Raw genomic sequence first — 17273 nt, 5'->3', positions numbered from 1 at the left:
GACCCTGAAGTGACCGATCGAGCCACTCACCCCATGGACTACAGCAGTTCAAGATGGCGACTCACCACAACCTTCCCAAAGGCAGCTAGTAATGGACAATAAATGCTGGCATTGCCAGCAATGCCCACATCCTAGGAATAAATGTTTACGGAAAAGTTCACTGCAAGAGGACTGTCACTGTATCAGCCATGATCTCATTAAATGGCAGCACAGATTCGAGGGGCTGAATGGCCTCTTGTTCTTATGTAACTTCCTATCAAAATTGCATGATGTGTTTTGTCTTGCAAATCTGCATAAAATGGACAGAAAGAAAAAGTGGGAATGCTGGAATTCTGAAATAGAAACAGAAAACACTGGAAATACCCAGCGGATCACTTGGTGTAGTCTTCAGCAGATTCATCATGACCCAACACATCTTTTCAGATCCTGTGTGTGTTTCCAGCATTTATCCTCAGGTGTGTTTCCTCCATTCTTGACTGTTGATTAAAAAGCCTGGAAAATGCTGGAAAACCTTCTTTAAACTCACACCAACCTTTTCACTAACCTTCAGTGAATTGGGGAAACAATTCAATTACATAACAGAAGTGTTTCATTCTTGGCAACTATCAAGAAAAAAATGAACAGGTCTGGGGCTCTTTACTCTGGAAAAGAAAAAGCGAACGGGTGATCTGATAGAGGTCTTCAAGATTATGTAGCGTTCAGTAGGGTCGATGTAGAGAAGATGTTTCTACTGATGGGAGCGACCAGAAACCAGGGCTATAAATATCAGAAAGTCACTAACAAATCCAGTAGGGAGTTCAGGAGAAACTTCTTTTCCCAGAGAGTGGTGAGAATGTGAAACTTGCTACCACAGGGAGTAGTTGAGGCGAATAGCATAGATACATCTAAGGGGAAGCTGAATAAACGTATTAAGGGGAAAGGAATAAAAGGGTATGTCGATAGGGTGAGCTGAAGTAGGGTGGGAGGAAGTTTGTGTGGAGTCGCCAGCATGGATCTTTTGGGCTGAATGGCCTGTTTCTGTGCTATAAAATTCTATGAAATCAGGGTTTCATCATCAAGGGAATTGAATTCTTACAGAATTCACTGTAACGGGAGTGGAGTGGAGGTGCTACAGTGTCCTACCGCAACTTTGTGAGTCAGTGAGATTATTCATACATTTACGATCTAGTAGCACTACCAAAAACAATATCTGAGTGAGCGGATGATGCCCCTATTTCCTATTTCATGAGCCCCTTAAGTGGAGGAGAGTGGTGGGCTCTACCAGAGAAGGACCCCAATTCCAGCTGTTCAAGGGAAATGTCCATCTTCACTGACACGGTTAGAGGTCGGATAAGAGAAGGTTTATTCCAGGTGTTTTTCACTCTCACCATGCCAGACTGGATGTGGTGGGTTTTGAAATAGCCACTTATAATTCGAACAAAGCTGCCTGGACAAGCATTCCCCCTGAACTCTGCCAGTTCAACACCCTCTCTTAAGGTCAAACAACCACCAGTTGAACTGTCTTAGCACCATTCTGAGTCGCAATTTTCAAGGTGACTTTATCAACTGGACATGAAAATTTTTTCTCGCTGATTACAGGAGACATGGGAAGGGGGTTTGGAGGAGGGGAAGGGAAGCTTTCCAATAACCACCAAGTTACCGAAACTTCAGGAGAGAATTCCGAGTAACCGGGACTTGGCGGGAAAAGAGGGTCAAGTGTTCAGAATGTGATTTGGCAAACTCCAGCTCTCAAAACGGATGGAATTGTGACTGCAATGACCGCAGGTTAACACTGCTCAGTATTGGCAGGAGCTCTGAAAGCTACTCAAAGACCCTCTGACAAAACTATGACTTCCTGAGGCAGTTGGAGCTCCCTGTGAGTTGGAGTTGACTTTGAGAGTACGGTGAAAACCCTACAATGTGGAGGCGGGGAGGGAGGGTAGAATTTGAAGTGAGTTTGCGAGTCATCTGTGAGTCATTGTACCTGCGTGAGCAGTAAGAGAGAGGAAGCTGCGGGCTATCCCGCTGCCTGAGCCTGATCTTGACCTGGGGACGCTATCTGGAGTCAACCTGGAGTACACCCTGATCTGCTCCTGTCACTAATCTACTTTTCTTCCCTTGCAGAAAGCTGGTCACTCCACTCGTACATTTGGACGACTAACTCATGGTGCGTTGTGTTGTACTTAACTTCTCTGCCCATTATCTTTATTCACTTACATGTAATTTAAAAGGCATACATAATGAATTGTAGAATCTTACAACACAGAAGGAGACCATTTGGTCCATCGTGCTCATTCTGGCTCTTTGAAAGAACTACCCAATTAGTCCCACTCCCCCTGTTCTTTCCCTGTAGCCCTGCAAATTTTTCTATTTTCAGTATTTATCCAATACCCTTTGGAAAGTTATTATTGAATCTGCATCGAAATCATGAAGGGATTTGATAAAGTAATTAACAAGAAGCTGTTTCCACTGGCAGGGGTGGGGGAGAGGGGGTCAGTAACCCACTCCTGCTCCGTTTCTTACATGCAGATGGCACAGATTAAGGTAATTGGCAAAAGAACCAGAGGAGGAGATGAGTAGAATGTTTTTTTCCACAGTGAGTTGTTGTGATCTGGAATGCGTTGCCTGAAAGGGCGGTGGAAGCAGATTCAATAGTAACTTTCAAAAGGGAATTGGATAAATAAATGAAATGGAAAATTTTGCAGCACTGTAGGGAAAGAGCAGGGGGGAGTTTGGCTCTAATTGGATAGCTCTTTCAAAGAGCTGGCACAGGCATGATGGGCCGAATGGCCTCCTTTTGTATTCCGTGATCCTGTTTTATGATTCACCTTATCCATCCTTGCCATGGTTCTATTGCCTCTGTTTACTTCTGGTGTCCTATGGTATGGAATGTGCCTTGAGGCTTTTGACCAAGCTTTCCCTCGCACGTCAGTGATGTTCCCTCGCAACATGCCTGCCGAGGGGTGGGGTCTCTGAGCAGCCATTTCATGGAATAAGTATGCCATAAAGAGTGAACTGGTAGTGACCAACCAATGTGTGTACAGCCATCCTTCCAACACTGAGGAGTGTGTATGCATGGCAATAGCAAAACATCCTTCAAGTGACTGTTAATGTCACTCAACCTGACGGGGGAACTATCCATCAATGACGATCTCAACTGGACAGTTTGTCAAAAGACAATTTTACTTTTTTGTGTACGCACTTGTACATATATATATATATATATATATATATATATATGTTTTGTTTAATGCAATGAATTGTTGTGATCTGGAACGCACTGCCTGAAATGACGGATAAAGCAGATTCAATAGTAACTTTCAAAAGTGAATTAAAAAGGAGAAATTTGCAGGGCTATGAGTTAAGAGCAGTGGAGTGGGACTAATTGGATAACTCTTTCAAAGAGCTGGCACAGTCACGATGTGCGGATTGGCCTCCTCCTGTACACGCTGATTCTATATATGTTGATATGTATGCCTAAATTTTGTGTAAAATCTTCAAAATGAAATTGCTGCTGGAAGAGGATGAAATGTGTTCAGTTTATAATCGGCGAGCTGCAATATCAGCAGGCTAGGAGGAATCTTGCTGGAGAGGTTTTTTTTGTCATTTGCCAGGCTCTGAGACGCTGAGATCATCAGTAAAGGAGTAGACCTCCATGTGTGGAGCCCAGGTTAGCACAGGGTGCTGCTCACAGCAGCATCATCCGAGGCTCCCTGTTACAGCTGCTGTAATGGCCCCTCTGTGTTCAGTATCGATACACAAAGTCTGTTCCCAGCACCCCTTTTGAAGGCTTCATGGCCACAGAATCATAGAATAATACAGCACAGAAGGAGACCATTCAGCCCATCGTGCCTGTGCCAGCTCTTTGAAAGAGCTATCCAATTAGTCCCACTCCACTGCTCTTTTCCCCACAGCATTGTAAACTTTTTCACTTTATGTATATTTCCAATTCCTTTTGAAAGTTACTATTGAATCTGCTTCCACTGCCTTTTCAGGCAGCGCATTCCAGATCACAACAATTCAGGTACTTGGCTCTCACGTACAGTTTCAGTAAAGAATAGTCACCATTTGTGTGACAACAGAAGAAAAATCAAGAAATGGAAAAAAGCCATCCCTCCAGAACACTAACTTCCCATTGGATCCATCCCTCTGGAACACTAACTCTCCTGTTGAATCCATCCCTCCAGAAAACTAAGTGTCCTGTTGAATCCATCCCTCTGGAACACTAACTCTCCCGTTGAATCCATCCCTCCGGGACACTAACTCTCCTGTTGAATCCATCCCTCTGGAACACTAACTCTCCCATTGAATCCATCCCTCCGGGACACTAACTCTCCTGTTGAATCCATCCCTCTGGAACACTAACTGTTCCATTGAAGCCATCCCTCCGGAACACCACCTGTTCCATTGAATCCATCCCTCCGGAACACTAACTCTCCCATTGAATCCATCCCTCCGGAACACTAACTGTCCCGTTGAATCCATCCCTCCGGAAAACAAACTCTCCCACTGAATCCCATTCCCCCAGAACCCTAACTCTCCCCCAAAAGGGGAGGTGGTGGTGTAGTGGTAATGTCATTAGACTAGTAACCCAGAGCCTCAGGCTAATGCTTTGGGGACATGGGTTTGAATCCCACCATGGCTGATGGTGGAATTTGAATTCAATTAACAAATCCAGAATTTAAAAAAAAAACTAGTCTAGTTGTGATCATGAAACCATTGTCGATTGTTGTAAAAACCCATCTGGTTCACTAATGTCCTTCAGGGAAGGAAATCTGCTGTCCTTACCCAGTCTGGCCTACATGTGATTCCAGAGCCACAGCAATTTGGCTGACTCTTACATACCCTCCGAAATGGCCTAGCAAGCCACTCAGTTGTACCAAACAGCTACAAAGTCTAAGAAAAGGAACGAAACGGAAGGACCACCCGGCATCGAACTAGGCACTGGAAACAACAACAGCAAACCCAGCCCTGTCAACCCTGCAAAGTCCTCCTTACTAACATCTGGGGGCTTGTGCCAAAGTTGGGAAAGCTGTCCCACAGGCTAGTCAAGCAACAGCCTGACACTCATACTCACCGATTCATACCTTGCAGAAAATGTTCCAGATACCACCATCACCATCCCCGGGATGTCCTGTCCCACTGGCAGGACAAACCCACCAGAGGTGGCAGGACAGTGGTATATAAGTGGGAGGGAGTTGCCCTGGATGTCCTCAACATCGATTCCAGATCCCATGAAGTCTCATGGCATCAGGTCAAACATGGGCAAGGCAACCTCCTGCTGATTGCCAACTACTGCCCCACCCCCTCGGCTGATGAATCAGTGCTTCTCCATGTTGAATACCAATTGGAAGAAGTACTGAGGGGAGCAAGGGCACAGAATGTACTCTGGGTGGGGGACTTCAATGTCCATCACCAAGAGTGGCTCGATATTACCACTACTGGCCGAGTCCTAAAGGACATAGCTGCTAGACCAAGGCTCCTTCAACAGCACCTCCAAACCCGCGACCTCTACCAACTAGAAGGACAAGGGCAGCAGATGCATGGGAACACCACCTTCTGCAAGTTCCCCTCCAAGTCACACACCATCCTGACTTGGAACTATATCGCCGTTCCTTCCCTGTCGCTGGGTCAAAATCCTGGAACTCCCTTCCTAACAGCACTGTGGGTGTACCTACCCCAATTGGACTGCAGCGGTTCAAGAAGGCAGCTCACCACCACCTTCTCAAGGGTAATTCAGGATGGGCAATAAATGCTGGCTCATCCAGCGATGCCCACATCCCATGAATGAATAAAAAAAGGTTTGTTCTCCTTAGAGTGGGGAATGTTAAGGGGCGATTTATTAAAGATTTTCAAAATCATGAAGGATTTTGATGGAGGAAATAGGAGAAACTGTTTCCAGTAGCAGGAAGGTTGGTAATCAGAGGACATAGATTTAAGATATTTGGCAAAAGAACGAGAGGGGGAGATGGATTTTTTTCCCACAGTGAGTTGTTGTGATCTGGAATTTGCTGCCTGAAAGGGCGGTGGAAGCAGATTCAATAGTAACTTTTAAAAAGGAATTGGATAAATACTTGAAAAGTGAATTTTGTAGGGCTATGGGGAAAGAGCAGGCGGAGTGGTACTAATTGGATAGCTCTTTCAAAGAGCTGGCACAGACACGATGGGCCGAATGGTCTCCTTCTGTGATTACCTGTTCCATATCTATAACGAGTATAGTTGTCCTTAGCTGTAGCCTGTTAACGGTTGCTGTAGCTTCTTCTGCATTTATTCCATAAAGTGCAGCTGAGCACCCCTCGGCTACAGGTTGAATGCTGGGTGAGCTGATCACAGGCGAGCAGCGGTCAGAGGAAGACAAGGGGAGGCGGTGGCGTAGTGGAATGTCACTGGACTCGTAATCCAGAGCCCGGGCTAATGCTCTGGGGATATGGGTTCAAATCCCACCACAGCAGATGGTGAAATTTGAATTCAATTAACAGATCTGGAATTAAATTCTAGTCTAATGGTGACCATAAAACCATTGTCGATTGTTGTAAAAACCCATCTGGTTCACTAATGTCCTTTAAGGAAGGAAATCTGCTGTTCTTACCTGGTCTGGCCTACATGTGACTCCAGACCCACAGCAAATGCCCTCTGAAATGGCCTAGCAAGCCACTCACTTCAAGGGCAATTAGGGATGGGCAATAAATGCTGGCCTAGTCAGTGATGCCCACATCCCGCAAATGAATAAAAAAAAGGAAAGGAATTGAGCCTTGTCTTCCTGCTTCTGATGTTTGACCAGTGACCGCTGCTGGAAAACTCAACAGCATGAACATTGCTGGAAGCTGGGACCAGGCTCCTAACCCCACAAGATAAAATGTTCGTCAGCTCACAGTGCCTATCCTCAGACCTGATCAATGACCACTTGGGTGGAGGCTGTTGCTGGTTTAACCTGGGGAGGAAATCAAAAATAATGGTGTTGGTTAACAAGGCCATGAACAATGCAAACCAAGCACTGGGGTTCATTTCTAAAGGGGTAGAGTTGTAAAGCTGAGAAGTTATTTTAAACTTATCTAGAATCTTGGTTAGACCACACTTGGAGTTACTGTGAACACTTCTGGAGAAGGTGCAAAGTAATTCACAAGAATGATATCAGAACTGAGAGGTTATGACCATCAGAAAAGGCTGAACAGACTCTTCTCATGAAAAGGGAAGACTGAGGAGTGATCTGATCGAGGTCTTTAAAAAAATCTATGAAAGGGATTCAATAAGGTAGATGTAAAGAGGCTGTTTCCACTTGTGGGGGAGACCAAACTAGGAGCCATAAGGATAAGGTAGTCACTAATAAATCCAAGAGGGACTTCAGGAGAAACGTCTTTACCCAGAGTGTGGTGAGGATGTGGAACTCGCTACCATAGGGAGTGATTGAGGTGAGTAGCATAGATATTTTTAAGGGAAAGCTGGATAAATACATGAGGGAGAAAGGAATAGAATGATATGGTGATAGGGTGAGATGAAGAGGGATGGGAGGAGGCTCGTCAGGTGTATTAACACCAGCATGGACATGATGGGCCGAATGGCCTGTTTCTATGCTGTAGCCACGGTGTAAAGTTACTGTAAAAGGAAGCTCCCACTGTTCCTCAAATAAACAGCACCAGTTCTGCCATCTCTAAACATAACTGGATCTCTTTGCCAAGCTTAAACCACACTTCAGCATAGCGTTTATCATCGAGACAGACCAAATAATTAGCACTGGTAAATGGTCCACAGTGTTATGCCTGGTCCATTGCTAAACATAAACTTTTTTCATAAAACCGGGTGGCACAGTGGTGCAGTGGTTAGCACCGCAGCCTCACAGCTTCAGCGACCCGGGTTCAATTCTGGGTACTGCCTGTGTGGAGTTTGCAAGTTCTCCCTGTGTCCGCGTGGGTTTTCTCCGGGTGCTCCGGTTTCCTCCCACAAGCCAAAAAGACTTGCAGGTTGGTAGGTAAATTGGCCATTATAAATTGCCCCTAGTATAGGTAGGTGATAGGGAAATATAGGGACAGGTGGGGATGTGGTAGGAATATGGGATTAGTGTAGGATTAGTATAAATGGGTGGTTGATGGTTGGCACAGACTCAGTGGGCCGAAGGGCCTGTTTCAGTGCTGTATCTCTAAAAAAAAGACGGTGACAAAGTCTCTCCAGAAATTCTCTGCATGGCGCCGTCTAGTGGCCAAAGCCTGCAACTACATTGTGACAGTTGACATAGTAAAACTGAATAAAAATATTGACATAGCATTGTACCTTGACGGAAAAGCATGACCAAATACCCGTGATAACTGGAAGAACGTCTTTTGGGACAGGAAGTATGTGCTCCTATGCAAGATTTTTAATAATATATAAAATAGCTAATTCTGTCTTTAATCTTACGGTGCAGTAATTGTGCCTAGAAGTAACATTCCTTCTATTCCTGACACTTTGTAATTCTTAGGGAAAGTATTGCGCTGTTTGTGGCAGTATCAATAATGGGAGCATAAAGAATACATTGACTGTTTTGCTGCCAATATTGTAGCTCTTCCGCATTAGAGCTGCTCTGTTCTTCCAACACTCTGAAGAGTGTCTGTGGGTAGGGTAGAAATGATGATTGCTAATGTTATTACGCATACGTATTTTACTTGCGTCGCTTTCCTCTCTCTGCTATTTAAATGGGGGAATTAAACTGGTTCAGATAAAAATTAAAGTCATTTCTCAGCTCCGGTCTCAAATGCCACTCTTTGCATTAAGGCCAGTGGGATGCACGTCACCTCTGAATCCGAAATTCATGTGTTTGAGTCTCCGCTGTAGAAACCTGAGGACAGAATTCAGGCTGACAGTCTAGTACAGTACTGAGGGAGTGCTGCACAGTCAGAGGTGCTGTCATTTGGATGCGACATTAAACCAAAGCCCCATCTGTCCTCTCAAGTGGACGTAAAAGATCCCATGGCCCTATTTTGAATAAGAGCAGGAGAGTTCTTCCTGGTGTCCTGGCCAATATTTATCCCTCAATCAACATCACAGAAACAGATTTGCTGGTCATTGTCACATTGCTGTTTGTGGGATCTTGCTGTGCACAAATTGGCTGCCGTGTTTCATACATACATTACAGAAGTGACTGCACTTCAAGAAAAGTGCTTCATAGTCTGTCTGCTTTTGGGAATCCTGAGGTTGTGAAAGGTGTTACATAAATTTTTTTTTCTTAGTTTTAAATCGTGGGATATTTTTTCAATCAGTCTCACTTTGATAGGGTTTTTAGGTGATGTTGAACTGTCTGTTTAACTGGTTAACACTCTTCACTTTATCTATCCCAGCTGGGGTGGGAATGCAATGAGAAATAAGATGCTGAGGTTGAAATACAGGGTGGTGGAGGATGGTGAGGGGTATCACGTCAGTGATCTCATGTCCTGCGGGTGACGCAGAGCATTCAGGCATTGGCAACAGTTCGTTACTTGTGAACTCTTCCTGTGCGTCTCACGGTTGCACATGTTGTACTGCTTGCTGAGTGTGAGTCACCCATTTGCAGTGGGTTCCTGCTATTCTGTGTGTGCTGTGTTAGTAACCGTTTTATAATATCTGCTTTCTCTTGCTGCCCCCATGGAAGCGAAGTATTCCGCTCCTGCAGAAAACAAAGTTATGGTATGGAAACGCTTCTGTCTCTATGTTTTGTTTTTTAACTGATTGAAAGTCTAATTGCGAAGGATCCAGGGTGGGATAAATGGAGCAGGAATGGGGGTAGGCAGGTGTTCTGAAAAACTACAACCTCTAAATGGTATGAAAGAGAGGGTTCAATTGGGGACCACATGATGTATTTCCACATGTTATCCAACAATGTTTAAACTTCCTTGTCTGAGACATCCTGAGGTCATGGAAATGTGTTGTATAAATATAAGCTTCCTTCCTTCCTCCTTTTCTTCTGTCCTTCCTTCCATTGTGGCTCAGCTCTGCCAGGAGGTCATGGACTGAGTCCCTAGTCTAGGGGCTGACTCTCTCAGTGCAGTGCTGAGGGAGTGCTGCACTGTCGGAGGAGCAGTGCTGAGGGAGTGCTGCACTGTCGGAGGAGCAGTGCTGAGGGAGTGCTGCACTGTCGGAGGGTCAGTACTGAGGGAGTGCTGCACTGTCGGGGGTCAGTACTGAGGGAGTGCTGCACTGTCGGGGGGGCAGGACTGAGGGAGTGCTGCACTGTCGGAGGGGCAGTACTGAGGGAGTGCTGCACTGTCGGAGGGTTAGTACTGAGGGAGTGCTGCACTGTCGGAGGGTAGGTGCTGAGGGAGCGCTGCACTGTCAGAGGGTCACATGAATGTCAGAACTATAACAGAAAGATGGTGTTCTGGTGAAATCAGTTCCAATTACTTCATCCAAAAACCATCTTATGAAAACAAAGTTAAACTGGAATATTCCAGAATTCTGGGAGTAGTGGATTAGAACCATAGAACTCCAACAGACCAGCAAATGGAAGCACTAAACCTTGAAAATAGAGGCTGTATCATTTCCCAACATTGAAAAATTGTTTATGTATGATGTGGTCAGATATTGTTCAATAAGAGCAGAGGAATGGGATCAATTGACTATCTATCTCAAAGGGCCGGCACAGGAACGATGGGATGAATGGACTCCTTCTGTCCATATAAATCCATCTGAAGAGAATCGGTGGCAAAAAGGTAGAAACAGTGGAGGAAATGTCACTCAAATGAGAATGGGGGAGAGGCAGTGAGTGGTTCAGCTATTTTTATATGATCGATCACAGCATCAGACATTTCTCCGTGGATACCAACCCAGGGATAAAGGACGGAGCTGCAGACAAGTAACGCTACAACCGGTCTGGGTGCCCTTAGGCTCAGTGCAGTACTGAGGGAGTGCTGCACTGTTGGAGGTGCTGTATTTTCAGATGAGACATTAAACTGAGGGTTCCATCTACTCTCTCGGGTGGGCATAACAGATATATATTTTAAAGAAGAGCAGGAGAGTCCTCTCAGGTGTCCTGGCCAATATTTATCACTTGACCAACATCAGCAGAAAAATGGATTATCTGGTCATTATCTCATTTCTGTTTGTGGGAGCTTGCTGTGCACAGATGGGTTACTACTTACCCTACGTTACAACAGTGCTTCATTGTAAAGTGCTTTGGGACATCCTGAGGTGATGAATGGTGCTACAGAAATGCAAGTCTTGCTTTTATTTCTTTATGGAGGGCAACATTAGCCATGGTCCCTGCTCCTGACTGCTGTCCGGTGACCCTCCTATGTGAAAGTCCATGTGTGGCCAAGATCAGGCTGGGTTGTGATGCCCCTCCTGGTTGAGCAAGCCGCCATTACTCTCTATGGAGAATGGCGACTTGAATAACATGCGTCTATGGTTATAGCAGAATCCATCCAGAATCAGGTGCCTTCAGAAGAGTGAGAGGGAAAATTGCTAGTTGAGAGGGAAAGGAGGGAAAGTCGTTCATGTATAATGACAAGAAAAGCTTCTGGAAACAATCCTGGTGGGAGGATATGTCACAAAATCTCATGAAAAAGATGTCTATTACAGCACTACGACCTGGGGTTAGTAAAGGGGGCCTTAGTGAGGGTCCTTGAGAGGGTGCAGAGGAGATTTACCAGGATGGTTCCAGGGATGAGAGATTTTAGCTACAAGGTTAGGTTGGAGAAGCTGGGGTTGTTCTCCTTGGAGCAAAGAAGATTGAGGGGAGCTTTGATAGAGGTGAACAAGGAAAGGTAGACAAAGAAAAGCCGTTTCCATTAGCTGATAGAGGACACAGGTTTAAGGTTATGAGCAAGAGATACAGGGGAGATATGAGGAAGAACTTTTTTATGTAGTGAGTGGTAATGACCTGGAACTCACTGCCTACGAGGGTGGTGGAAGTGGAGATGATGAATCATTTCAGAAGGAAATTAGATGGGCACCTGAGGGAAATAAACTTGCAGGGCTACGGGAATAGAGCAGGGGGAGTGGGTCTGACTGGATTGCTCTACAGGGAGCCGGCATGGACTCGATAGGGCCGATTGGCCTCCTTCTGTGCCGTAATGACTCTATGATTTACCTAAAGCTTTTCCCATCGGAGCTTGTTACCAGACCACAGCTGTTTAACAAGAGACAATCTGTATCTCATCTGGATTCACTCAACGGCTTTTTGGGGGAGAGAATTCCAGATTTCCACTCCCCTTTCTGTGAAGAAGTGCTTCCTGACATCACTCCTGAACGGCCTGGCTCGAATTTCAAGGTTGTGCCCCCTCGTCCTGGTTAGCGGAAATCTGAAACTCTCCGCCCCAAAAAAAGCTGTTGTAGCCGGGGTCAATTGAAAATTTCAAAACAGATTAGATAGATTTCTGTTGGGTAAGGGTAATAAGCAATATGAAGGCGAGGCAGGTAGATGGAGTTAAGATACAAATCAGCCATCAATTGAATGGCGGAACAGGCTCAAGGGGCTGAATGGCCTCCTCCTGTTCCTATGACTCCCCCACCAGATCAACATCTTAATCTCCCATACTCAAGGGAATACAAGCTCAGTCGATGCAATCTGTCCCTGTAATTTAACCTTTTCGCCCCAGTATCATTCTGGGCTGTACCCCACCCCCCTCTAAGGCAAATATATTGTCTTGAGATGCAGTGCCCAGAACTGAAAACAGTTACTCCTGATGGGGACTGATCAGAATTTTATATAGCTGTAACATAACATCTACTCTTTTATAATCCAGCGCACTTGAGATAAAGACCAACATTCCATTAACCTTTATGATTTTTTTTTGTACATGTCCACTAGTTTGTAATGAGTTCTGTACTTGTAGTTCTGGATCTTTCTGCTCCTCCAGAATTCCTGGCTTCTCACCATTTAGAAAATAGATATTGAAGGAAGTGCAGCATCTTGGAAACAGCAGGGTTAAGGAGAGACACAGATTCAGGATCTCATTCCAAGCAGCCCTGAGTCACAGCTCCCAGAGGGAGAACTCGAGTGTGATGCCGATGCAATTAATGGGGGCAGACACTGACTGAGATGAAGCAGTTGAAATGTAGGACAGTCTGTAACACATGTAGATTCCTGTCTCAGCATTCGGGCAGTTCCCTCTCGTTCTCTGCCATCCTCTCCCTCAAACTTACCGATACTTCTATAAATTATTAATGTAACAGAAGAAATAAAATAGCAGAGAGCGTGAGCGACAGAGAGAAAGAAAAACAAAGCGTGAGGGAGCGCACAAGGGAAAGGCAGACTGAGAGAGACTCGGAAGGAGTGAGGGATTAGAAAAGGGAGTGTGCAGAGATGGAGGGAGGGAGAGTGATAGAAGTTGGGGAGAGAGATTGACTGGGAAAGAGAGATAAAGGTTTCTATTCAAATTTCTATCTATATTTCTAGATGTTAAAGATATCAAGGGATATGGGGATTGTTTGGGAAAATGGTGTTGAGGTAGCAGACCAGCTATGATCTAGTTAAATGGCGGAGCAGGCTCGAGGGGCAGAATGGCCTACTCTCGTTCCTATTTCCTATGTTCCAATGTCCTAAGAACATGAGAGAAAGATAGAGGGAGGGATAGAGAGCATGAAAGAGGAAGCGAAAACACAAAGGATGGAGAGAGAGCACGAGGGAAGGAGAGGAGGACAGGATAATCAGACTGTATGAGATCGAGTAATAGCTTGAATAAGGAGAGCTAGAGAAGGCAAAGAGAGAAAGAAAGAGATCGGCAGAGTGTAAAGGGAGAAAAGGAGAGAGAGGGATGGAATTAAAATGTGTAGAGCAAAAGGAATAATGAGACAAAGAAATGCGGCCAATTGTTCTTGAAGATGAGCTTGAATTTCTGATGAGTAGCCTGGCAGTGAGAAGGAAACTGTAACCATGGGTTTACATCAAGGAGAGAGAAGCCCTAATTGAAAAGCTTGGTTACATTATTCCAATTCTTCTTCGGCCTCCTTGTCTTGAGAGACAATGGGTAAGCGCCTGGAAGTGGTCCAATATAGAGCAGCCTATTTGCCCAATCCAATATTTTCAAATAAAGTTGAGTTTGGAGGTGAAGTGGGGAGAATTCTTTAGTGTCTAAACTCTCCCCGCCAGAATATGCATTTAGTTTTGAGGTAGTCACTGTTAGTCTCCTTGACTGAAACTAGGTGCTTTCAGCTGAAATTGCATGGAAGAAGGTTTTGCCATCCTGTAGTTGGTGTGATAGGAGATGGACAGCTCAAACAAGGGTATCAGTGGGGTAGCAATCTACCTCATGGGACAGCCGTGCAACAGGGGAGGTATAGGTAATACAGAGGAGGACTGTAGGAAAAAAAATGCATGAATTTGCTGAATGGGTGTGTAATTGGCAAATGAACGTCAATATAAATAAGCGGGTGGTGGTGCATTTTGGTAGGAAGATTAAAGAAGTCACATGCTGCTCGAGAAATAAGTGTCTAAATGGGATGGAGGAGCAAAGGGATCTGGGGTGCAGATACACAGATCAGTAAATGTAGCAATGCAGGTAAATAAGGCCATTAAAAAAAAAAGCATACCAGGCCCTAGGATTCGTTTCCAGAGGGATAGGTTAGAAATACAAAGAAGTTTTGTTGAACTTGTATAGAACCTTCATTAGGCCACACTTGGAGTGACTGTGAACAGTTCTGGTATTGTTTGTAAAAAGAATACAGAGGCACTGGAGAAGGTGAAAAAAGACTTACAAGGATGATATCGGAACTGAGAGGTTATAACTAACAGCAATGGCGGAACAGGCTGGGGCTCTTTTCTCTAGGGAATGAGAAGCCTGAGCGGGGTGACCTGATAGAGGTCTTTAAAATTGTGGAGGTGTTTGATAGGGTAGACTTAGAGAAGATGCTTCCATTTGTGGGCGAGACAAGGAGCCATAAGTATGATAGTCGCTAATAAATCCAATCGGGAATTCAGGAGAAACGTCTTTACCCAGAAGGTGGTGAGAATGTGAAATGTGGTACCTCAGGGAGTGGTTAAGATCATTAGCTGTGATACCTTTAAGGAGTAGCTGGATAAACTTAGGAGGGAGAAAGGAATAGAAGAATCTGCTGATAAAGAGAGATGAAGTAGGGTGAGAGGAGGGCACATGTGGAGCCGAAACACTGGTATACACCTGTTGGGCCAAATGGCCTCTTTCTGTGCTGTAGACTCAATGTAAAAATATTAATTCTCCCCTCACCCTCACCCCAAACACAGGCGAGTCCATCACCTTGGCTGTAGCCTCGTGTTCTGTACACCCATCCATTGTTTTTTCTCTAATGCTGAAGAATCTTATTTCGGTCCAGACTCGGAGGAATGTGGTGAAGAGGAGACGTTTGAAACACAGAAGGCGGAACCCTCGGAGGAATTTCTGGGCCCTCAGCAACAGGCTGTCCAGAGAGTGCCTGCAGGTAGGTGTGTTATAGTTGCCATCTAAAAGCAGTACCAAGAGGTCCTAAGGAACAAGTGTGCACAACATCTGAGACAAGCTTAGATCAGGCCTAATCTCTCCAGGGCCATCCACCTCTGAGCCTGGGTATACTTAAAACAATGTGTTGGCTGCTTTTATCCGAACTCACGCCAAATCCCATTCACCCATGACCCCTGTGCTCGCTGACCTACATTGGCTCCCAGTCCAGCAATGCCTCAATTTAAAAAATCCTCGTCCTTGTTTTTAAATCACTCCGTGGCCTCGCCCCTCCCGATCTCGGAAATCTCATCCAGACCTACAGCCCCCCGAGATCTCGGCGCTCCTCCAATTCTGGCTTCTTGAGCATCCCCAATTTTCATCGCTCCACCATTGGCGGCCGTGCCTTCAGCTGCCTGGGCCCTTAGCTCTGGAATTCCCTCCCTAAACCTCTCCGCCTCACTTTGCTGATTTAAGACATTCCTTAAATTCTATCCCTTTGACCAAGCTTTTGGTCATCTGTCCAAATATCTGTTTATGTGGCTTGGTGTCACTTAAATGGACCCCCTCTTAGCCTGAGACTATGCTCCACATAATGTCTCCCATTCGTGTGACCTCAATGTTTGCACAGTCTTTTTGCTTTGACCCCATGGTCCACAATAACCACTAGAGTTATTGTTTTAAAATTTTTGAGATGTGGGTATCGCTGGCAAAGCCAGAGGCTCTTGCCCAAGGCTTGTTGCCCTGAGAAGGTGGTGGTGGGCTACTTTCATGAACCACTAAAATACTTTGTAGTGGTTTGATACAACTAAGTGGCTCGCTAGACTACCTTAGAGAGCAGTGACAAATCAACTGCGTCTTTCTGCCTTCATCATTTAAGTTGTTAGTTGTGGCTCAGTTGGTAGCATGCTTGCTTCTGAGTTAAAAGGCTGTGAGTTCAAGTCCCAATACAAAGACTTGGGCAAATCATCCACACTGACACTCCAGTGCAGTAGTGAGGGAGGGCTGTCCCTGTTGGAGGTGCCTTTGGTTGTGGTGTTAAACTGAGGTCCCTGTTTGCTCTTTCAAGTGGATCCTTCGTTTCTATTTTCAAGAAGAGCAGGGGAGTTCTCCCCAGTGTCCTGGAGCCAATATTTATCCCTCAACCAACATCATTAAAAACAGATGATCTGGTCGTTATCACAGTGCTATTTATAGGGAGCTTGCTACACGCATATTGGCTGCTGCATTTTCTACATTACAACAGTAATTGCACTCAAAAGTGTTTCATTGTCTGTGAGGTGCTTTGCATGTCCCAATGTAATGAAAGGCGTTAGAGAGATGTCTTTCTTTAGAACTGCCTGAAACCTCCAGCATTCCCGTGCCCCTTCCAAGGTTTGGAGTCAGGGACTGAACTGACATCGCTAACTTTTTTTTCCCTCTTCTTTCTAATTCCCAAGAAAGTGAATTTGAGAGTTTCACGGACACGACCCCGGAGAGCACGCCCACCTCACTGCGGACCGCGCCTGAGCAGCTGGCACCCTCAGAACACCCAGGCGCACGGCAATCGCCAGCGGAGAGTCAGAGCGCACTGGGAGGAGGAGGAAAAGGAGGGGAGGAAGAGGAGCTCAACACCAGCCTTAGTCAGGACAGCCCACCATCAGGGGTCGCCAGGCAAGCAGATGCGCCGCAGCCAACCAATGCTTGGATCAGGCACCTGGGGGTGGAGCCACTGATTCGGGCGTCTCGTTCTAATCTGGCGTATAGTAGCTGGGGGTCAGAGGACAGCCTGTCTGTCGCTAGCGATGCGTACGGGAGCATGTTCAGCCTGTATAGAGGGAAAGCCTTATCGATACCCGCGTAAGTACAACACTCCTCATGGAGTCAACTCCCTGTCCGCTCATCCCTCCAAGCATCTTCATTGAGAAGACAACCTCCTTCATTTTGGGGGAGTGAATTCCATTTTACTCCAGTTTTCCA

At 45.5% G+C, this 17273-nt stretch overlaps 1 protein-coding gene across 1 annotated transcript in view; it reads left to right on the top strand.

Moving 5' to 3' along the window:
- spega (striated muscle enriched protein kinase a) overlaps window positions 1-17273 on the top strand; it is a 684640-nt gene that overhangs the window by 81086 nt on the left and 586281 nt on the right. Inside the window, exons 2-5 of the mRNA XM_068034685.1 lie at window positions 2104-2146; window positions 9578-9612; window positions 15214-15318; window positions 16754-17153. Of these exons, the coding sequence (XP_067890786.1) occupies window positions 2104-2146; window positions 9578-9612; window positions 15214-15318; window positions 16754-17153 (583 nt within the window). The remainder of the gene's footprint in view (window positions 1-2103; window positions 2147-9577; window positions 9613-15213; window positions 15319-16753; window positions 17154-17273) is intronic.

The sequence above is a fragment of the Heterodontus francisci genome, chromosome 7 (assembly GCF_036365525.1).
Source record: "Heterodontus francisci isolate sHetFra1 chromosome 7, sHetFra1.hap1, whole genome shotgun sequence".
Classification (NCBI taxonomy): domain Eukaryota; kingdom Metazoa; phylum Chordata; class Chondrichthyes; order Heterodontiformes; family Heterodontidae; genus Heterodontus; species Heterodontus francisci.
Note: the sequence above shows the minus strand (reverse complement) of the source record. Positions and strands in the feature narration are given on the sequence as shown.